General features: G+C 40.3%; 1 protein-coding gene and 1 non-coding gene across 2 annotated transcripts in view; both read right to left on the minus strand.

Annotated features, from left to right (window-relative positions):
* Nucleotides 1-24,077, minus strand: part of m1ap (meiosis 1 associated protein) — a 66,401-nt gene that overhangs the window by 8,106 nt on the left and 34,218 nt on the right. Inside the window, exons 5-7 of the mRNA XM_084924458.1 lie at nucleotides 4,513-4,668; nucleotides 3,448-3,607; nucleotides 1,266-1,407 (exon numbers count right to left, since the gene is read on the minus strand). Of these exons, the coding sequence (XP_084780584.1) occupies nucleotides 1,266-1,407; nucleotides 3,448-3,607; nucleotides 4,513-4,668 (458 nt within the window). The remainder of the gene's footprint in view (nucleotides 1-1,265; nucleotides 1,408-3,447; nucleotides 3,608-4,512; nucleotides 4,669-24,077) is intronic.
* On the minus strand, nucleotides 22,099-22,170 carry trnaa-cgc (transfer RNA alanine (anticodon CGC)). The gene has a single exon. It is a non-coding gene; the product is annotated as a tRNA-Ala (tRNA).

Raw genomic sequence — 24,077 nt, forward strand, 5'->3', positions numbered from 1 at the left:
GACCCTACAATAATACATACTGCTCATTATATCGCACTCTGCTGTGATATAATGAGCTGTCACGGTCACGTAGCTTTCCGTTGCCCTGGAGGTCCACCCATTTGTAGTAGTTAGGGCAACAGAAGATGCCTGGGACAGTTCAGCCATAACTTAAATTTTTTCCTGCTCATACATGCTTGGAACGATCTTGCCACTAAAGTGGACGCGAACGGGATATCATAGCGTGGCTCAAGCACGTTCATCATAGTTTAAACCCCTTGTTTTGCACAACGGAATACGGCCTCCCGTCTGCAGCTAAACACCCCAGTAGCTTTTGTAATAGCTTTAGCCTGGTCGGATTGGTCAGCAAAGGGCTGCTTAAATACCGAAAACTCCTCTGCTCCTCCACTTGGACCGCTAGCGCTGGCCACAACTATCGCTTGACAGACCCACCACGCCACCATACACATACTCAAAGTATACCCACTACTCAAATGTGAAGCAACCGGTCTCTGCAGCTCGCAGACAGTTAAAAATACCTGCCACTTCTAACCCTAGATGCACCTTTGGTAACAATTAAAAATTCTAGATGATTTTCAGAAAAGTTGACCTCTGACCTCTAACATGTCTGAGATTTTTAAGTAGATCCACCTGAGGTATCAATTTGAAAGTCCTCTGTCACCTTGTTCTTAAGTTATCACATTCAAGAAATCACATTTTCAGAAAATGTCACCTCTGCGCACCCGCCCAGCAGACTGATGTCAATACTCCATCAGCCCTTTATAGCCGAGGGGTAAAAAAAACCTGTTGTTAAACAAATAGGAGATGCTTTTTAGTGCTGAACATGGAGCTGTCCCAATTGGTTGAGATGTGTTACTACCATAAACCACAAGATTATTTAATACTGTTCTTAAACTGGCACATTTTCTCTGTTTGATATGTTTACTATGTTCTGCTGTAAACAAAATATGGATTTATGAAATTTACAAACCACTGTATTTTATTTTTACTTGAATTTGCACAACTTTCCAGTGTTTTTGGTGTTGGTTTGTATGAGTTGAGAATCACAACCGTCAAACAAAAACACTAACATGAATATGATTGCTCTATTCTACCATGACTCCCACGTTCCCACATTCGCTAAAACGGGAACCAGATTTGCATTATGCAAATTCTTTCATGTAGACTGGTCAAATGGGTTTTACTTCTGCATCACATGCGGTCATAAAATGTCAGTTTCTCTTAATAAAGACAATTGTCACAAGATGAAAAAACAGAAACTACACCCTGAGTGTGTGGCAGAGGGCATGGAACAAGTTCTGGTTGTTCTCCATTTCATCCCAGTCCAGCTGCCAGCAGGTGGTTGGGCGGATCACCAGCGGAAGGCCGTACAACACACTCTCACACACTCCGTCTGCGCGCAGAACTCTGAAAGACACACACACACATGCCAAAAATGGAAAAAACAATGAAATCCTTTTCATTTCTGAAATTAGCTCCAGCAGAAAACTGTAAGTATGCAAATATATGGAAAACATCATGAGCAGAGAGAATGACATCATCCCTGCTGAGGTGCGTTTGCAGTGTGACCCATTTTCTAACTCAAGTACATAAACAGCACAATTTTCCAACCGTCTGGTATGCAAAACGAATGCCCATTCGTTCACACAAACGCACATTACTTCCTACTGTAGGTCCTGAAAATGTAAAACAAATGCAAATCAAGTTTCTACCTCAGCGCCTGCTTTCTATCATTAGCGTGTGTGTAGCATGTGTGTGGACATTTAGGGAAAAATGACATCAGCTGTTACACAAAAGCTGTTCACCGAGTTGGAAATAAATTCAGCATTACCTCAACTGCATGAAAACATTACCACCCCACACAGCAGGCAGGTCTGGCCCGGATCTGGTGTCAAGCCGGCACTGCTGGTTGACTTCTGGCATGATAAGACGTATGTCATCCAGATATGGGCCAGGCCCGGCATAGATGGCAATGTCGATGTGATGGCATGCCATATCTGGCTCGATTGTGGTTTGGTTTATGTGGCCCAGGCTCATAGAAAACAAGTCTGGGCCAGACTTGGCAACAAGCTGGCACTTCTGACTAACTGGTGTCACAGCAGGGTGTATGTCAACCAGATGTGGGCTAGTTCTGGCAATGATGGCACTATTTATGTTCCTATTTTCCTATTTTAGTTAGAAGAACCAAATGCCATGTTGCAATACTGCTATAGTAGCCAACGTTTCAAAATAAGGTTTGACAGGTTTGTGAGTGTACACTTTATCCAAAACCTAGTGACGGTTTACTCATCTTTGCCAGCGGGTGGCTGTAGCTCAGGCGGTAGAGCAGGTCCCCTACTGATCGGAAGGTCAGTGGTTTGATCCCTGGCTTCTCCAGTCCACATGTCAAGAGTGTGAATGTGTATGAATGCAGTTAGGAAGTAGTCAGTTTAGAGAAAGTGTGTGAATGTGGCATGTTGTATAGAGCACTTTAAGTAATCTGGGAGAGTAGAAAAGCGCTATGAAAGAGTCAGTACATTCACTGTCTAAACAGGGTTTTTCATGTTACTTTTGCACTATTATGTTCCGGCACATGTTGTTATTACATGGCTTGATTAAGGTACACATTAGGCTGACATATGGGCCAGCACAGGGCCAGCAGTGTGTCTGCAACTGGCCCGTGGCTGCACACAACTTACACATGGATCACATACCGCAAAGAGTGACGGCCCTTTGGTGGTCCAGATCAGGTTAGCCAGAGGTGGCCCACACATGGGCCAGCACAGGATCACCAGTGTGTCTGCAACTGGCCTTGTGCTGGCCCATGAGACAATCTTCAGTGCACTGCATGAGTTTGTGAGAAAAAATGGCACGTACACATTCCTCTACTGACAGGTAGGAAAGAGAAGAAAGTGAAAATGTACTGCGCTACATTCAGTTCATGTGTCCACAATCCCTGTGAGGTTTAAAATAACATGAAGAGTTTGTTTTGTAGGATGCAAATGTAGCTCATTTTTTGTATGACACTGTCCACAGAGGCTATTTGACCTACAAGCTTGTAAAACTCTCCATATTTGTTTTGTGATTGGTATGAAAGATTTTATTCATTTGTCAGACTTTTACGATGAGCATTTTCCTGTCCTCCGGAATATATTTTATCTTCTGGTTTCCTCGTCCATCATGCTGATTGTACATTTACGAGGCCAACAAAATTCCTAACAAAAGCGACTGAACTTTGTGCTCATGTTGCTTTTACAGCGTCGGAGCAGTAACTCCAGCAGAACAAAGTGCACTCAGATGCTCCCAAGTCAAAAAAAGGAGCTGTGCATACAGAGAACGCGTGTTATTGGATCTTGCACACACAAGTCTTCTCTTCCTTTCTCCTAACAAAGTGATGGTGAGCTGATCCGAAAAACTTTTATTTATGCTTATAGTTCGAAGGCCCTCAGCATCGATGCCCACGCTTACTTGATCACTTTCAGTGTCTGCGGTGCTGGGCTTTGATTGGCCGAGCCCTTAGTGCCAGGCAGGAAGTCCCGAATGCTCTCAGTCTTCACTCCCAGGTTCGGGGTCAGCGGGATGAGCGCCGGGCTTATCATGCGCTCCTGCATGTCACACTTCACGCACACTGCACATGCAACAGAAACATGCAGTCATGTTAAAAACAAAGTACACGCCATGATTCAGTAGTTTGTACAACTTAGAACTGTAGAAATTCTAAGTTTCCCATAGGTGAGAAAGTGAGTGCAAATGGTTTGTCTCTGTGTGACAGACTGGTGACCAGTCTAGGGTGTTTGTTGATGAATGGCCAACTCTTCTTTATAATGTTGCTTCAGTTCATTGAGGTTTATGGATATTTGTTTCTAAACTGCTCTCGCTGTAGATCATATCGGACTCTAGAATACTTCTGTTTTCAGAGGAGTTCGTGGTCAACTCAGTAACTATAAGGTGCCCAGACATCTCAACTTTAGTCTCATTTGTCCATAGGACACTGTTCCAAGAGTCACACTGTTCAGATGTAGATTTACAAACCTAAGCCATGCTGCCATGTTCTTTTTGGCAACCCACAGTTTTTTAGGCCTTCTCTAATTGTACTGCCATGAACTTTAACATTTAACACACTAACTGAGGTCTGTAGAGTCTGAGATGTAGCTCTTGGATTTTATGCAGTTCTTCTGAGCACTTTGGAGATGCTGGGATATCTACTACTGGGAAGGGTTTTCAACAGAAGAAACAATTGCTTCTGCTGCCAAAACCTCTGCTCCTAATGATCAGGTAATGAAGTGCATTTGATTAGCAGCATCTGGCTGCAACTTACCCTCTTAATTTCTATGGAAGCTGTAAATTTGTACTTTTTCACGACTACACAGAGTCATGTGAAAACTGTATTTGTCATGTGGCTGTATTTATGTGCATTAAAAACCTTTCTTTCTTTCATGTCTTTGTTAACGTAATAAACTGTAATTCTAATGCATTTCTGACTTCCTAAAACATCAGTGTGTTCACGTCCTGTGTGTGGCTGTAGATTTTAACCTGGAATGAGGTTATCCATGGGGCTTGGTAGCAAGAGGTGAAGGTGCTCTCTGTCTCCACCCTGTTCTTGAAGCCATGCCTTGAACACAGTCTCTATGGCAAACACAGTGTTCTCCACCTGCTGCAGGTCGACCTCTGTCCCCAGCATCAGAGAGTCTGCAAACACACATGCACATACATAGTGTTAAAAAGCTGTATCAGACTGTCTGAGGCTCTGTATGTGATAAGTGCATTGTTCTAAAGATTTTAACCTCTTTCATTAGTTTGACATATGTTAATTAAACAATGTCAATTAGAACAAACTGACACTAACATTCTCTTTGACCTGTATTTTGACATTTTTAACATTTTTATAAACTTGTTCAACAACTCCCCAACTTTCAAAGAAGGATTTTTTTTGCCACTAGATGGCAGCAACATATGATAAATCCAAAGTACAGTAGCAAACAGCCTCTGTGAACTTATCAGTACAAGGGTCCAGTGTTTGTGGATTATCTGAAAGCCTTCTTCAGCCTGTCTGATTAAGAATGAATAAAAGCCTCCAAGACTGAAGATGGTTATATTTTGAAGCTTTTTATGCAAACAAATGTGCTTCTGTTCTGCTTCTGAGCTTTTCCCTCATCCCAAAGGACACAACATACTAAAAGGCCTAACTTGTCTTCCTTTTTTGCCTGATGACTCCCACTCATCATCAGACGAGGAAAAGAGACCCCACGGACTTGCTCCACCCTCATCTCCTGCTTTCTCGCTTATCTCATCCCCTGATATCCATTACCAAATGACTATAGGCAAGCCTTACAGAATGCCCCTCTCCTCTCTTTCCCTCGTTCTGCTCTTTAATAGTTAATGAGCCATCAGGACATGACTAATGGGACTAAAGGGAGAGCAGGAGATCAGGAAGGACGGAGGAGAAGGTTGACAGAAGGGAGGATGGAGAAGAGTAGGCAAAGTGCTTAATCTCATCCTGTGAGGAGCACTGCGGAGAAAATAAGAAAGTTGAAATTCCTAGACTAAAATATGCCGATGCTTCTTTCATCTGTCAGATGGAACTACAGCACAGAAGATATTTTTGGTTCTTGGCCAAAGTTTGCAAAAGTGCCTTATCTAGAAATAAGTACATCCTCTGAGGGTGGGGGTGGGGGGGGGGGGATTAGGTTTGCTACTTTTTTGCTGATGGACACTTGCGGTAGGATTCCTGCTGTGTGAAGGCGAGAGGGATGAAGGCTGAGAGGGAGGATTTAGAGGATAACAAAACATGCACTAATGACACTTTAGCTTTACAAGTTGTCCTTTTATGTGTCAGGGAAAGCACACTGTCCTGACACATGCTATGTTGCTCTTGCTCTGAACACGGATAAAGAGGTTTTGGAAATTCTCTGGTACTCGGGGCGAGCTGTGCATCCCACTTTACAACACTGCAATGTTACTGAGCAAAAACCAAGCGACTGCAGAGAAAGAGTCTAAAAGAACAAGGAGACAAATAGAGAGAAAGAATGGTGTATACAGAAGAGACAGTGGAGAAAGTATGAATACAGAAAGACCAAGACCAGGAGGAGGAAGGAGGAGGAGGCAGATGAAGACAAGATGAGTTAGGGAAGAGACGGGTGGGTGTGGTGGGTGATGGATGGTGGACCACACTCTAGCTGTGTGGTCCATCCAGAAGGAAAAAGGAAAGAGAAAATGAGGTGTATTCCTTTTCACTGCGGCATAAATAATTCGAGATGCACCCTTTGTGTCTGCTCTTTGCTGAGCAATACACTGAAGACCGAAGAGAATAGGTGAAAGTAGTTAACCCTGATATATGTGTCTGTGTGCGTGTTTGGAGAGATGGCAATGAGCCGAAGTAATGATGCTCTCTGTTTCTCTTTGGCAGGATTATCAGCGTTCATGAAGAATGTGTTTACACTGCTAAATCCTCACACAGATCTCCCTCTGCTCGGTTCACCAAGTGTGTGTTTATTGCAAGTGTGCAAGATCAAAAAAATCAATTATGTGTTATCATTAAATCCTCCTATCGCTATCTCTTCTCGCTCCCTCTGTTTCTGTTCTCTGTGATCTGTTGGTATGAGACACCAAGACGCCATTAAATTGTGAGTCAGAGCAAGTGACCCATCCCGCTGATCTACAAGTCTAATAGTGCTCCTGAATTTCATTAGCATTTGCTTGTGTGTGTGTGTGTACCTGAGAAGATAAACCATGACATGCATGCTGAGGTAAGCATGCAGGGTGGCAGTCGAATCTCATTAAGTGTGTGTGTGTCTCTATCAGATGTCAGAAAGTCAGGGTGGTCACGAAGGGATTTATGATTGCTCCCCTCTTACACTAAGCACTGCACTGTAACCGTAGTGTTTAAATCCAGCAAAAAGACTAAAAATGTGACTAAATGTGACCAAAATTAGTGAGATATACAGTAAGTGATGTGAAGATGTCAAAATAAACAGTTTCTGTGTCAGCTGTAAAATTCATAAACAGGAAATTTAAATGTTCATTTGACTTTTCAGTGCACTGCAACTTTATTTGCAGATCATGCTCATTTTTAACACAAAACTATTTATTTGCAAAAGCATAACACACAATTGTGCGTTGAATAAACCTCAATACTACATATGGATGACATCACATTTCAAAATGTGGTACTTAAAGAAAGAATTATAAAGCTCTATTTAAGAAACACAATAAAACAGCATCCATACTCACATTTTCATTAACGCTTACAACCTGCCTTAGTAGGAGAAATGCGTATCTAGTTAGGGTGTGGTTTCTCCTCCAAAGAGCCCGTCATGTGTTTTTACATTAGCACAGATCATTTCTATAGAGGGCCGACTGCGTTTTTAAATGATAATAACTGTAGATTCTCTTACAAAAATATACAAAAACACTCCGAATCTAAGTTTAATAAAGGCACAGTTATATCCACTCATCATGGACATCACTTTAATGGTAACTTTGGGCTTTTAATCACTTCTTTGAACTGTTCTTTTCTCCAGGGTGGAATGATTGCACAGCAGACATCTTTAATGGGCACACAACTAATCCACACAGGGTCAAAAGTATACCTACACCTCCACTTCTATTTGGCCAAATGTCCCATAGCAAGTTACTCTTCAATCAGACGCTTTTGCACAACAAGCATAATACTTTCTCAACTCATTATTATGGTATTAAAACTTTGGGTATATACTCACTAACCTGTTCCCAGCAGCTACAGAAAGCTGATGTGACTGAAAAAGGTGCTTTAAGCCCATTGCACACTTCCTCCTTGCACCAAATACCAGACAGACAAACAGCCACTTATTTTCCCTGGTAAAGTCCAAAACAAACATTAAAAGTATCTCTACTTTATACTGAGCAGCATCCCATAGCAGCTCTATCCCTCTCAGTCTTGTAGTCTCTATGCATTTGTTAAATAAGATTGCACAAATAGCAGAAACTCGGTTTCTTTAAGATAAGTTGCACATTAGCTGATGAATCTGATGCTGACTTATCAAAAGCAGTCAAGCGCAAGATGGCTTCCTTTTACATTAGTGTTCCTCGTCTGTCTCCATTGATCCAGTTCTCTGATACCATATCCTCCTGACTCATATGTGATTAAATACCAAATAGATGCAACTAAGTTGCTTCCGATGACATCTTAGAGGTACGTATTTTTTTTTTTAAATGATCACACAAAACACGCTGACACACATATATATACACAAACAAAAAGAGTCGAATAATTCATCAGATGAAAATGAAATGAATTCAGATTTTGCTGAAATTTCCCACAAGACTGTTTTCAGAAAAGGGCGGGAGGAGAAATCATTTTGAGTTTGACCAAAATCTGTTTTGCAAGATGCCAAGATGCCAAGTGATTTGACCACCTGCAACACCAAACACATTGGTGTATCTTTACTAATGCACTAATGCAACTATTTCCTTTTGCTTTTCATCTTGGTCAAATACGAGATTACTACCCTGCTGACTCTATGTGTGCGCGTCTTCTAAATCTCCACTCCACGTCCATCCTTTTACTCTGTGCATTAGGAAGAGCACATCATTGTCATGACCACTGACCAGTGCAACATTAGCTTGTGAGTTCAAATTAATGACACTAATGCTCAATTAGAAGAGAAAGCTGAGCTCTTCCATGGAGCCCTGTTTTTACCCCTTCATAGAGATATGGATCAGCATGATGGACACTGTGGCCTGTAATGCCATGAAAGCTTCTGACAGTCATTTTCTAATTCCAGAGAGCTCATGGAAATGGGGGGTTTTAAAGTATGCTACTATGCACATCAATAGTTTGGAATTATGTCCTGTATATTTAGCCATTTAAATTTCTTTAATGCAATCACAACATATATATGAACATTTATATGCAACATTTTAAATTTTATGCAAAACATGCCATTTAACTTCCCCACCACTGAAGAACAGGACACAAATTTTATAACCTGGATCTTAATTTTGTAGATGTGGTCTATAATTTTAGAAGTCTTGGTCATCTGTTAGATATGGTTCTATCACTTAAAGTACATTTATCAAATTATTATCCCATATTCCCAAACATAGACAATTCTTTGTTTCAAAAACAATGACTGCAGCAAAATAACCAACACAGAGATATCATCTCTGGAGTCAAGTTGAGAGGGTTTTTTGAAAAACTTAATCATTTACCAGATGCATGTGGGTGACATAAATTATGTGTAGTGTATTCTACTGTGGTTAATAGCTGTTAATTAAGTGAATAAAATGCCTGCTTTTTTCAGCCGAGCATCAGAATGGGGAAGAAAGAAGATTTAAATAACTTTAAATGTGGTACGGTTGTTGGTGTCAGCTAGGCTGGGCTGAGTATTTCAGAAAGTGCTGATCTACAGGGATTTTCCAACACAACCATCTCTACAGTTCAGAGAGAACGGTCTGAAATGGTCCAAAAGAGAGAAAATGTCAACTAATTGAGTGAATGGCCAGATTGCTTTGGACTGATAGGAAGGAAACGATAACTCAAAGCTATATGCTACAGCTAGGTATGCAAAAGAGCATCTCTGAACCCACAATAGGAATGAAGCAGAAGCTACAGCAGCACCTGTTAGCTAAAGAAATCTTGGCACATTTTGGGCCATTTAGTGTAACTGACAGTGATTTAATTTCACGTTCTTTGTTTTATATTTGTTGGAAACATTTTTGTGATTTTGAATGAGCCGCAGATTGTGAGGTATGAAGTGCAGCTTCCAAGATGAACATGCTTTCCTGTTTGGCTACAGCAGTCAATGAGGTGCGTTCAACGTGTCTCTGTTAATTTGAGTTTCCATGTAAAACATGTACACTTATATTTGCTGGATTTATCTTGGCATCAGTGTTTTTTGGAAACCCTGTCACACATAATGGTTTCAATCATTTCATTTTCACTGGATATATGAGACAAGCTAAAAGAGAATTATTGTTTTATGTTTAAGAAACTGTTTCTAAATATAATTGCTTTATTTTAATAGTTCTCACGATGACAATGCTGAGTGATCCTGTTGGTGAGCTTGGAATAAGCCACATGTAAACAAAGAACTTGTCCGCATGGTGACTGGCGGGAGTAACACTTCAGTACCAACTAAACATCATTTAAACACCACAGGCTATCTGAGTGTTGGTGCTGACCATCTCCTTCATATTATGAGCACAATGTACCACTCTACTTTGAACTGCTTTTATCTTTAAAGTTGTGCCTTCTGCTTTTTATTTCTTTGTGAATACTTTGTATGTTGGTAACTCCCCACTACTTACAGTTATAAGCAGTTAAAGAAGTTAAATGGCCTGGTTCTTACATGGCACTTTTCTACACTGCATAAGCACTCAAAGCTCTTTGTACAACACATCTCATTCAGACAAGCACTCCCCCCCCCCTATTTTTTCTATTTCTTTTCTATTTCTATTTCTAACATTCACACTCTAGCAAATGCATCAAGAGCAACGCGTGGTTCAATATCTTGCCGAAGGATACTTTGGCATGCAGACTGAGCAGCAGTGATTGGTAGATTACCTGCTCTACCCCCTGAGCCACAGCCACTACTTTTAATAAGTATTAAGCTTTGAATAAGTAATTTCATTCATTTAACAGTTACATACAAATAACAGTAACATAGTTATCACACAGTTACCTCTATTAATTTGTTTCCTTCAAAATTATATTAAGTAAGCAATAATTTTCATTTAAATCAAAAGTATGTTTTGTTTGAACTCTTATCAAATTAATATAGCGAGGAGGCATTACAGCTATGAGCAACAACCTGAAATGAACTCTGATAAATGTACATAAACATAAAGGAAGGGTCGATGAACGTCTGTCTGTGGAATTTCCCTCTGACATCCTTGTTTCACTTATACAGTGACAGCACCCACTCTGTCCTCTGTCAGTACGTCTGTGTGAGCGTTAATGATGAATACTTCACTGATGTACTTTGAGACTGTGACAAATAGGACATTGATCATATGGTCTGAAACACGGGCACTCAACAAACCAGCCGCTGTGTGACCCAGTTGCCTCACAGACATTTGTGTTAAAGCCATGCGGTCATGGGGGCAATTAAAGAAGACAGACACTTGAAGAGTACAAGAGGATGAGGGGGAAGAACAGCCCTGTTATCTAGCTGTCATCTTAAGAGGAAGAACAAAGGGAGAGAAAAAAGGGAGCGCCAGAACAAGAAATACTACAGAGCTGGTTGAATAATAGGACTATTCATATTTGATGGCTGATTGGGTGTGTTACAGGATTCTGGAGAATTTATTTGCAAGTGGATGTAACATGAAAAATATTTGAACAAAACATGCTACATTAATTAGCACCAAGATATACTTAAGTCAGATGGAGCTACCACAGAAAAGACAAACTTAGCCTATGAATCTTAGCAGTAAAGTCAGTGTTAAAGCCTGCAATCTTTCCACTGGCAACCAGAGGGAGACTTGTCAGGTTGCAAAAACATCAGACTGTATAGAAGTCTATGAGAAAACACCCCAACTGAATACTTTGACGATATAGGTTTAGTTTGTGTTGAATAAATAACACAATGCGGTGTGCTATCTGATGTTGTATTTACTTAATTTTAAGCCATGCTCAGGACCAGATTATTTTTTATTAAGTCCTGATACACAAAACCTTAGAATTGAAAAAGGGTGCATTTTGTTTTTACCATGACTGTAAGGTCTCTTAAGAGATTTGTTCCCATCCCAGTTCAATAAATCTGAGAACCAGATTCAAATTGAAACCAAGGATATTATTCACAGCTATGTAAACCAGGGAATAAGTATATGAATGACATAGAAAACTACAAACTTTGGTTTTATTTCCAAACCAGCCATGGTACACTGAAGATGGCCAATGGATGGAAATAAAGTGACGGCAAAAGATCAACTGCCTCACTACAAGCAGAATCTGGAAATAGCAGGTGGTTAGTTGGAAGAGAAAGACACAGAAAGCCAGAGAGGATAGCAGCTGGGTGACTTCTTTGAAGCACTTGAAAAAGACAAGAGGACAGAGGAGAGGAAGCACTCTGCAGACTGCACTTCATGGAGGCACATAAGAGAGAAGAGGGTTAGAGGAAATGAAAGGAAACCAGAAAAGATCATGCACCAAATAATCTCCTTCAAAGCATACTTTTTATAAGACCTAAAAATGACGACAGGAATCAAAAAACTGCTTTTGTTTTTTGTGTGCATGTGTCAAAGTGATGTCATTCTGTCATTCTGTTCCTTGCTGGTTTCGGTGAGATACACCTGACAGTGATTGAGGGAGTAAAAGTGCATGCACAACATTTACCATAGGGGCTAAAGACTGATGGACCTTGTGGAACCCATAGCATTGACCCCAAATAAGTATAACCACACAAACATTTAGTTTGTGCATCTTACCCTGTTTTTATATAGAAAATCTGGGCAATGTCAAATAGAGTGCAGCATGCAGAAGACAACAGAAATATTCTCACTACAAAAAAAACTTGATCTCAGACAAGAAGCTGCTATTTGTGTTCTCATATACAATTATGCATAGGAACAACAAGAAAAGTCAGCCTGTGTATGTCCTGCACAGTGCTGTGCTTACCCTTGCACACAAGCTGAGAGACAGAGACCTCACTTTTGTTCGAAGCTGCCCTTTTATACACACAGCACACAACAGGAAGCTGACCCTTACAGATGCTTTTTCATTACTGGAAATACTTTGTTTGGTTCAGGCGAGGGTGTTCTTTGGATGGAGTGTGCAGGGGGCGGGATATATGACTGCAAATTTTCTGGACAACTCCTTGCTCTATTGTTATGGATTCCAACTGATATTAAACTGACTCTGTCCATGGGACTTGGAAGGATTATCACTGCTTAATGTCCAATCTGGCACAATTTATGCTGGGTAATGTCTCAGAAAACTCAGGCGTGAATGTTGGAAACAACCATCTATTAATATTACTGCAAATTAGAAACAAATTGGGCAGGATAAATGTTATTATGTAGATGGTATTTCTGTTTAGGGAATTCTCCAGTTTCTCAGTGAGCTACTCACAAACAGCTTGAGAGACATGTGCAGTGGTAATCTTGTGCGTGCCTGCTGTTGTGACTTCTACAGAAAAATGACCAGGGTGCTCATTCAGACATGAAACCAGCCCGTTTAGATTGCATGAATGCATGTCTGAAAGAGGCTCAGTGACACCCACACACTTCTGTCCTCAAACCATAGAGGACCATAAGCACATGTGGCTTCATGTGAAAGAAAACAGGCAGAAATAAATAGAGGGCGACAGAACAGACCTACACAACAGGGTATAGCAAAGAAATGAGAGCAGATGCTAAAAAAAGAAGAAAACAACACGATCCTTTACTTTGCCTTATACTTTTCACCACAATCAGAATTTTAGGTCTGGTTATGCACCCTTCTGCCTCCAATCCTGATGGAGCTGAAGGCAGAAGAGAGATGTGACTGATGGAGCAGGACAGTGACAGACAGTGGCAGGTAGATAGAGGATGGTGTTTAATTGCTGTGAACCACTTTGAGTAACCTTGTTTTTTTCTTTCTCTGCTCACTCTTTTGACATTCACTTTTCCAAGTTTGTGTGAACCCCAGAAAGAAAGAAAGAAAGAAAGAAAGAAAGAAAGAAAGAAAGAAAGAAAGAAAGAAAGAATGAGGGAAGATAACTGAAACTGCTTCTTTTGGCTGCCAAAATACTGCACGTGTCTGCAAACCACAACTACAGGAAAACGATATGGGACCCCACCCTATGTTTTACCAGAGGCTTCCTTTCATGAATAGAAACTGTAGATTTATTTTCTCAAACAGGTGGGGCTAAAATGATTTAAAAAGATCTAGAAGAATGAAGACACAAGTATTAGGAGAGATTAGATAAATGATTTTTTGTATTTTAGCGTGACCATGAACCAGAGCAACCAGCCAATCTCAGCAAGATACTAATAGACACCATATACTGGTGTGAACGGTGATACCAGTCTCCATCTGTGAGGCCACCTGCTGCTCTGCTAATACAGTGGTGTGAACCGCCTGACCTTGCCGATGTCTGTGTGTAGTGAAATGAAAAATACGGATTCTGATTTTCAGACAATAAAAAAAAGGTTTCTCTCTCCTTCTTCCTTCTGTACGCATTTTAAGACACAATTATCTAAGCATGTGCTTTCTCTCTTGGTGAAAGCTTTGCGATGGCTACAGTGTGTGTGTCTCTCAGGAGGTCTGGGTGGGGTTTCCTTTGGAGGACCTCTGTGCACATTTAGCCACAATGCACTAAACTGAACTAGCTGACTATGATGGAAAATGAACTGAATGGGAGAGACGGGGAGAAACTGAAGAAAAAAGTTTGTGAGGGAGAAAAGACCCTCGGGTGAAAGACTGCAGGTATGTTGAAATAGTAGCTGAGAAGGAAACGGTTTGGTGGAAAGTTGTTTTTACACAGAGCCAACTACACAAAAGTGTAGAAATGGTGTTTATTAACACCTCAGAGTTGAGTTGGAGTGAGCTGTATGAGGTTCAAGAAGTGACCCGATCAGAAATACCTTCACTGTTCAGTTTCCTTGTTGAGGTGCTTTGCTGGAAAAAATAAATTTATACCAGACTCTCACATCTGACTCTGTAGTGCAGCATTAAATAGAACTGAGTGGCGTGGTTTGTATGCCTCAAGTGGAGTTGTATCTGTAACTCATCAACGTGTCTTTCAGACCCCATTCCTACAAAACTGCTCAAAGAAGTCCTGCCATTAATTAATGCTTCAATCTTAAATATGATCAACCTTTCTCTAATAATCGGCTATGTACCACAGGCCTTCAAGCTGGCTGTAGTTAAACCTTTACTCAAAAAGCATCTCTAGACCCAGCAGTCTTAGCTAATTATAGGCCAATCTCCAACCTTCCTTTCATATCAAACATCCTTGAAAGAGTAGTTGTCAAACAGCTAACTGATCATCTGCAGAGGAATGGCTTATTTGAAGACTTTCAGTCAGGTTTCAGAGCTCATCACAGCACAGAAACAGCTTTAGTGAAGGTTACAAATGATCTTCTTATGGCCTCTGACAGTGGACTCATCTCTGTGCTTGTCCTGCTAGACCTCAGTGCAGCGTTCGATACTGTCGACCATAATATCCTATTAGAGCGATTAGAACATGCTGTAGGTATTACAGGTACTGCACTGCAGTGGTTTGTATCATATCTATCTAATAGACTCCAATTTGTGCATGTAAATGGAGAGTCCTCTTCACACACTAAGGTTAATTCTGTTTACATTATACATGCTTCTCCTAGGAAGTATCATTAGAAGACATAGCATACATTTTCACTGCTATACAGATGACACCCAGCTCTATCTGTCCATGAAGCCAGGTAACACACACCAATTACTTAAACTGCAGGAATGTCTTAAAGACATAAAGACCTGGATGGCCGCTAACTTTCTGCTTCTTAATTCAGACAAAACTGAGGTTATTGTACTCGGCCCTGAAAATCTTAGAAATATGGTATCTAACCAGATTCTTACTCTGGATGGCATTACCTTGGCCTCCAGTAACACTGTGAGGAACCTTGTAGTCATTTTTGACCAGGACATGTCCTTCAACACACATATTAAACAAATATGTAAGACTGCGTTCTTCCATATGTGCAACATCTCTAAAATTAGAAATATCCTGAAACTATCCAGTTTTCAAAAGCAGCTACATGTATTTTCCATCTGGATGGGTAAATGGAAGGTGAGGAACAAGAAATCGATCATTATTAAGGCAAGGGTAGGCCCTACATAGCTGGATTAAACAAGCTACCACAAGTAAATCTTACATTTTGTTGATCTGGACATTTACAGTGTAGGACCAGAGTTCCAGTAGTATTAATTTATCAAGGCTTTTTAATGAGTCAAAAATACACAACAGTGGCAGTACAGATGTGAAGTTTTACTAGTGTTTACATTCAGTTCCGCCATCTTGGATTGTTTTATATTGGTCTGCTCTTTACAAGTGGGCTATACATTTCTCATTGGGAGCTTCCAGTTGGAAATTTCCAACTTTCGACCTCTTGAATAAGTACAATTACAGTACAACCCAGTAATGGTGTCGCAGCCTACAACTTTTGAGAAATAGAAAATGAATATTACTTTTTTTCAAAGTTAAACACTAAAAGAAAGACTGTATGTTTTCCTTCATTAGGATACGGATTTGTGCCAGCCAGTGTATGGGACTGTAGCCTAAGGTTTCATTAACATTGAGATACTAACTTTGCTGCTCTGCAGAGAACATCTGAAGCTTTCTGAATGATGTTTAGACCCCTAGTCAACTTCCTAACCACCTTTATACATAATGACAAAATGATAACAGTGCCCTAGCGTCTGTCAGTGACGGAATACCAAATTATGTTTTCATTAAAAAAAAATAATTCTGGCTACCTGCCCAACTAGAACTCCTTCATGTGACCTAACATATAGCATCAGGATGAAGGGACAACATTCTTCACAACTCCAAATGACCAGAGTTAACATAGCCTCATCTCCAAGCATCATTTCTGGCAAAACATCTCCAAGCATCGATTTTGCTAAGGCATCGATGGAAAAGCTCACAGGTTTCTTTTATGTTAGTATTAACTTCTTGTACAGAGGAAGCCAACTGAGGGGAGTAGTCGCCTCTGGGGATCGATGAAGTTTCATATTATCATTGTAATGTAATACAAGAAATATGACTCATTGTGAGCCCTGAGGATGAAGTCTTGCCTTACTCTTTTTATAATTCTTGACTGTGGGCCAGTGGATTATAATCCTCCTCTCAAGGGACAAAAATTTTCACAGTTATTATTCTTGTGACTCGAAATGGATTTGTGGGATGTGTGCTGATCCAAGTGCAACTGTGTGGGGTGTGGAAATGGCTTAAGTGTTCTGAAGGAGGCAAATAAGGAGAAGGAAAACACTTCTAAACAAAAAGAGCATTTCTTATCCGAAGTGGCAGCCACAACGATAACAAGGCATACAGCACATACTCCAGGCACTGTAACAGTTAATGTGATTACACAATACAGAACACCCACCACAGTTCGTGAAATGAAGATATGGAACCCAAATTCTTCTAAACAGTTCCCTTGAGGAATGGAGCAGGCAGGTCAGATATTCAATAGGAAAGTATTCCATAAGAATTATGTACAAGATTGTTTTGCTGGGGGTTTGTCATTTATCCAAGATAGAAAAATGTTTTCCTTATAGCATATGCAGAGATATCGTAAAGTCTATTAAAGATGCCATCAGTAATATTATCCCGACTCGGATGTCCCAACAGCAGAGATACAGTGTCCACTTTCAAGTATTCTTTCCATATCCTGCAAAATATCTATCCAATCGGATTAATTATTTTTGGCATGACCAAACACAGTGTATGTAGGTTTCGATTGAAGTCTTACACTTCAGTACGAAAGTTGATGATTCATCTGGTGCCTTTTATTGTGAGAAATTAATCAATGGCCGTGAGTACCATTCACAGATAGTTAGAGAAAAGCTGTAAGCACAGCATTGTAAGATGGTGAAAGATGTACCCTTAGATGTACCCTTAGGCCCCCTCCTCGATTCAGAGATGGTCTTTCCCCTTGACTCAAGATAAGATAAGATAAGATATACCTTTATTAGTCCCACGAGTGGGACCGCTCAAACCAGCATTCCTTCCTTGTCCAGGATGTGTACATCCTCATCATTGAAAGAGTATCCACTGGCTTGTATGTGTAAATAGAAGACGAAGTCGTGGCTTGGTTGGGACAAGGAGAAGCGAATTGCTCTGCTACTGCTAACGTGCCAATAGAGTTAAAAGCATTTTTTTTAGTAATGAAGTCCCTAACATTAAGGTATCTGAAGTCTTTCTATTTTTTGAACATTACTTTCTGTAAAATTGCTGTAGATAGTTTGTTTTAGGCTTGCCACTTCTTTTGTCCTCCACTTGTTTACTTTCTTCAGTTTTTTTAAGGACACACCATGCTGAGATATGTGACTTTCAGCTAATAACTCGTTGGGAATTACCTCGTTGGCGCAAAAAATATTCTTTTATTGCTGTCAAACTGTGTTTTCTTTAGTATTTTTCATAGCTGCAACTAACAAAATGGGAAAAAATGATATGCTTTTGCAACCGACTACTAGTAACAAAGTGCCTAAAGATAAAATTTAAAATTGGTTCTTTGCTAAGTTGTCTGTTTTATGTAGATCCCTGGAGTTAGGTCTCTTTTTTTTATGTTTGAATGATTTATAGCAGTGTTAAGTGGCTTAGAAATTTAAAAAAACATTCCTCTGAAAATGGTCAAGTACAAGGACATTATATAATTGTAATCTGATGCAGAATGTATAGACTGCGGACAGGATTCCTTGACTGTATACATGCTGCCATACTTCTCTTTTTGTAGCATTAATATGCTGATCATTTCATCCTGTCATGCACAAAGTGCAGAATTCCCTTGCAGCTTATCTTCCACAGTTATAGACTGAAAGTAGCGTTTTGCTGAAAGGAGTTTAGTTTTAATCTAAGCAGACCCACTTTTTGAAAAATCACAGATGGTTAAGGCAGAGAGGCACAATAAATCTAGGTTAATACACCGTAAATCTATGGTAATACAAGAGAGATAAAGTGAAAGAAGATAAAAAGAAAGAAGAAATGGAATACTTCACAGAAGTATCCCATTTCACAGAAAGCAAGAAGTATGAGGGAGGGGCAACAGTTAGAGACAAAACTTTCTCCTCCAAAAAAGAACGGGAAAGAGGAAAAGGGAGGTGGTAAGGAGGAGAAAGTAATTAGGTAGTTGGAGAAAGAAGAGAAGAAATGAGGCAAAAAGTCCTATCATCTTTCTGTTACGCTTTGACAGAGCAAGGCAGAAGGGTATGATTAAAAGAAAAGTGAAAATTAACACTGGGAAGGACCACACATGCTTGTAATATATATAAATATGTGCACACATACACACACACACAGACTGGAGAAAGGTTCAAAGAAAGACTCATGAGTCATTTAGACATATTTGCACATAGGACACACAAAAGTGTATGATGATTCATAAGCAAATATAAAAATAAAAAAAGCAACAACACAACCTGCAAAAACGGAGACATATAAACAGAATTACAAACGCACACAGTTCTGTGTTCCTTTAGGCCTAAAAACAAGAACTGTCATCTGTCCCCCATAAAAGCTTCTTATCACTTGTACAAACTGGACAGACAGCAAAAGAAAACAAAAATCTGGAGGGGAAAAGACTGAGCTGTAGCACTGTGGTTTGTGAACAGTGAGAAAGATATGAAAAGGACAGGGGAGTGAGAGATGGTAAGAAAGAGAGAGAGAGGATTAGGGGAGATATAATGGGCTATAATCCTTTTCTATTGAGAGATGGATCCCAGAATCGCTGACAGGGTGTCAGTTTGAAAGAGCTATTTGCCCAAGATATGAGACTGCTTTTAGACTGCTTCTACCTTCAGCTCTGAGGTCTTAGGAAAAAAAACCCAACAACCCCAAAACACAAAAGCACAAAGAGACCAATCTATTTCACTTAATGCTTTTTAAATGAATTGTTTTAATTTAGTAATAATTTTCATTACTATAATCGAACATATACATTAGTAATAGTCATATTAGTGTTTTTAAGAAGGAACTATAGGAAATTCAAACATTGAAACAAAGTCTAATTTATTTTGCTTATGATCAGTAAGCTGTCAACACTATAGATGTAAAATGACATGTATTTATGTGATGATTTGACAAGGTGAAGAAAATCCCCAGCCATGTAACCGGCTTTTTATCGCTACAACTCAAGACTCCCTGTACTAACAGGGAGATAGAAAAGTCTGGTGTGAAATGGTTTTCTTACATTTTAGAGAAAGGCAAAAAAATATATTTTTAATGTGCGTCAGTCAGAATGATTTTTCTTTTCTCTGATCCGTGACTGTCAAGACATGGGAGAGCAAAAACAAAAATTACATATTATGATTGCCTTGGGTTAGAAAAAAGGTTAGGGTTAAGGTTATCACCTAACATAACAATACCAGGGCTAATGATAAAAAAAATATTAGTGACCATTTTCTTAATGATTTTCTGCTCCTCAGTGGTGAGTTGGTAATGGTCGTACTAATAGTCTTTTTGAGAATGACATGAAAATGATTTATTGAGAAGAATTTGTCTCTTGCATCACTGCACAGTAGACAGTCATGAAAACTATGTGGGTATACAGTCGTTTGTTCCAGAAGACTGCTTCTACAAAGGTTTGTCAAAGACCGGGTCCTTCTCAGGAGCTCAGTTAATTCCAGGGTGGTACTATGGAAGGATGCCACTAGTCCAGCTGTAAAATTTCCTTGTTATGAATATTCCATAGTCAGTTAATGGTATTTTAACAAAGTGCCACAAGATGGTAGGCCACCTGAGGTGCATAGTGCGCATAGGTCGCTGTACAGTGCAGCGAGGAATGCCCAGACCTCTACATTGGAGAGACCAAACAGCCACTTCACAAGCGCATGGCACAACATAGAAGAGCCACCTCCACAGGACAAGACTCAGCAGTCCATCTGCATCTAAAGGACAAAGGTCACTCTTTCGAGGATGCCAATGTTCACATTTTGGACAGAGATGACAGATGGTTTGAAAGAGGAGTGAAAGAAGCCATCTATGTCCACTGTGAGCGACCATCTTTGAACATAGGCGGTGGTTACGACACCAACTGTCTGCCGTCTATAATCCAGTTTTGAGTTCCCTCCCCAGATGCCTTAATGCCCACTCACATCCTGGGCCATCCGACCTCAGGAATTTGCTTGATAAGGTGGGGCCAGGTTTCACAAAGAGCTCACCCGAAACCCTGGCTGATTGGGACCCACACCCAGTTTCACACCTTGGCTCAGGCGATTAGAGGATCATCAGGGGGTCCTTTTGTCCCTCTGTGGGGGGATACTCCCACTAGGTTTATATCTGGGACTCCCCACCATTTGACCTTAGAACTGAAGAAGCTTCTCGGATGAGAGGTGAAACGTCTTCAAGCAAATTAAAGAAGTCCAGACGCTTTTCTTTGCAAGCTCCTTTGACCCCAGAGTCAATTACTACAGATGTCCAAATTTCACATGGCCTTCAGATTAGCTCAAGAACAGTGCATAGAGAGCTTCATGGAATGTGTTTCCATGGCCAAGCAGCTGCATCCAAGCCTTACATCACCACGTTCATTGCAAAGTGTTTGATCCAGTGATAAAAGCTACTGGACTCTAGAGCAGTGGAGATGTGTTCTTTGAAGTGATGAATCACGCTTCTTCATCTGGCAATCGGATAGACGATTCTGGGTTTGGCGGTTGCTTTTGTGGGATTATGGTTTTGGGTTGCTTGTTAGGAGCTGGACTCAGCCCCTTTGTTCCAGTGAAAAGAACTCTTAATGTTTAAGCATACCAAGATGTTTTGGACAATTTCATGCTCCCAGATTAGTGGGAAGAGTTTGGGGATGGCTCGTTCCTATTCCAACTCAACTGCACACCAAATGCATAAAGCAAGGCCCATAAAGAGATGGATGAACAAATCTGGTGTGGAAAAACTCGACTGGCCTGCACAGAGTCCTTACCTCAACCATATAGAACACCTTTTGGATCAATTAGAGCGGAGACTTTGAGCCAGGACTTTTAGAAGAACAGTCAAAAATACAAAATAAGTATCACCTGTTCATCTTCAGTTACTGGACATCCAGACTAGTCATTTGTAGTCCAAAGAATAAAAGACAGTTTAACCTCTTGTATGACCATCTCACAAGCAACCAAAGGCTAAACAGCAGGATAATATTATGGGATCAGGCCTGCTTTGTAGTAATATAGGACCAACACAGTATACTGATTGGCACGACATGCTAATGAAGTTGGTGTTCTCTGTTTCTTAATTCTGCATTTTATTAAAAAGAACTGTTGTTAAAAGGTACTTAGGTAGTGACTGCCTTAACATTTGGGTCTCACAAATTATTGTAATTTATTAGACCTCAGCCTCAGGTCATACTATAAGAGAATCAACTTATATTTGGTAGTTATGATGACAATTCATGTTGTATTACTTTAACCCCGGTGAATATGAAAATTATATATATTTTGACAGTCTAAAGCTGATTAAAGGATTGAAAAGTTGGAGATGCTGGGGATTGAACACAGGGCCTCATACATGCGAAGCATGCGCTCTACCACTGAGCTACATCCCCTTCGTCTTGCTTTTGTTATGGCAGCTTTTATGTCAAAGACATTTTGTCTTCTCACATCCTGAGTTTGATTTTTTTTAAGTGAACCCCCCACAAAAATAATAATATAGTATCAATTTTGAATCTTATTGTCACCACTGTTATATCTAGGGATAGGAATTGATAAGAATTTAGCGATTTTGATTCCATTATCGATATCACTCATTGATTCGATTCCTTATCGATTGTCATTGGGTTCTCATTGGCTCCGTTGTGAGTCACCACCTTTGCTAAGCAGCAATAAATAAATTACAAATAATAAATTATTATTTCCTCCCTTAGTTGTGATCAGTCTTCACTCAAAAGTCATTATTACATATGTTACACATGGTACACATTACTTGTAATGTAGTATGTTTCTTAATTACTCCCGGGAAAAAGTAATTTGTTATACTACTCGATGTATTACTTTCATGTTACTCTTTAAAATAGCTGAAACACAGTCTCATTATCACCATTTAACACTATAAAACCTGAGGCTACAAGCCCATACACCAACACAAATCCCTAATGAGCACACAAATCTAAGATCTTTCTCCTAGTAGAATACAAAGCTGACCGCACAAAGCAAAGATAAAAAAAAAACAAGCACAAAAAAGTGATCGCCACAGTGATTCTGCTTTTGAAACGTGAACAGGTAGGGAGGCTGCAGACTTACTGCTCATCTGCTTGTTACCTGTTGAAGGTCGGCTTTTACTCTGGGTTCTTGGCTAGCTTAGCATTAGCACGCTGTCTTGGCAGATACTTGCAAAGAACCAAAGTTGTGTTAGCAGCATCCAGTTTGTTTCTATCCTGGATGCAGTTTGGGGTGCTAGTGTTTGTTAACAGTCTGAATGGCCCAGGGAAAGAAGCTGTTAGTGAGTCTGGAGGTGTGGGACCTGACTGACCTAAGGGCAGTGGGTGAAAGAGGTGGTGGGTGGGGTGCAAGGGGTCACCTGTTTTTGCCCCTTGTGTGTGTTTTTTCTGAGACAGGAGGATCTGGCAATGACCTTCAGGTGTGGCAGAGGGCAGCCCATGCTTTTTTGGGTGGTGTCAATTACCCTCTGCACAGCCTTCCTGTTCTCAGTTGTGGCCCCTGCAAACCAAACAACCAGGAAGTAGGAGAGCACGCTCTCCACTGAGGAGCAGCGTCTGGTCCAAATTGTTCTTCCTCAGGACACGGAGGAAGTGCAGCTGCTGCTGGGCATTCTTTACCAGGGTGATGGTTTTTTTTATATATATGTACAGGGAGTGCAGAATTATTAGGCAAATGAGTATTTTGTCCACACCATCCTCTTCATGCATGTTGTCTTACTCCAAGCTGTATAGGCTCGAAAGCCAACTACCAATTAAGCATATTAGGTGATGTGCATCTCTGTAATGAGAAGGGGTGTGGTCTAATGACATCAACACCGTATATCAGGTGTGCATAATTATTAGGCAAATTCCTTTCCTTTGGCAAAATGGGTCAAAAGAAGGACTTGACAGACTCAGAAAAGTCAAAAATAGTGAGATATCTTGCAGAGGGATGCAGCAGTCTCAAAATTGCAAAGCTTCTGAAGCGTGATCATTGAACAATCAAGCGTTTCATTCAAAATAGTCAACAGGGTCGCAAGAAGCATATGGAAAAACCAAGGCGCCAAATAACTGCCCATGAACTGAGAAAAGTCAAGCGTGCAGCTGCCAAGATGCCACTTGCCACCAGTTTGGCCATATTTCAGAGCTGCAACATCACTGGAGTGCCCAAAAGCACAAGGTGTGCAATACTCAGAGACATGGCCAAGGTAAGAAAGGCTGAAAGACGACCACCACTGAACAAGACACACAAGCTGAAACGTCAAGACTGGGCCAAGAAATATCTCAAGACTGATTTTTCTAAGGTTTTATGGACT

Source organism: Perissodus microlepis, chromosome 3 (genome assembly GCF_051167445.1).
Source record: "Perissodus microlepis isolate ML-2025 ecotype Zambia chromosome 3, ASM5116744v1, whole genome shotgun sequence".
Taxonomy (NCBI): domain Eukaryota; kingdom Metazoa; phylum Chordata; class Actinopteri; order Cichliformes; family Cichlidae; genus Perissodus; species Perissodus microlepis.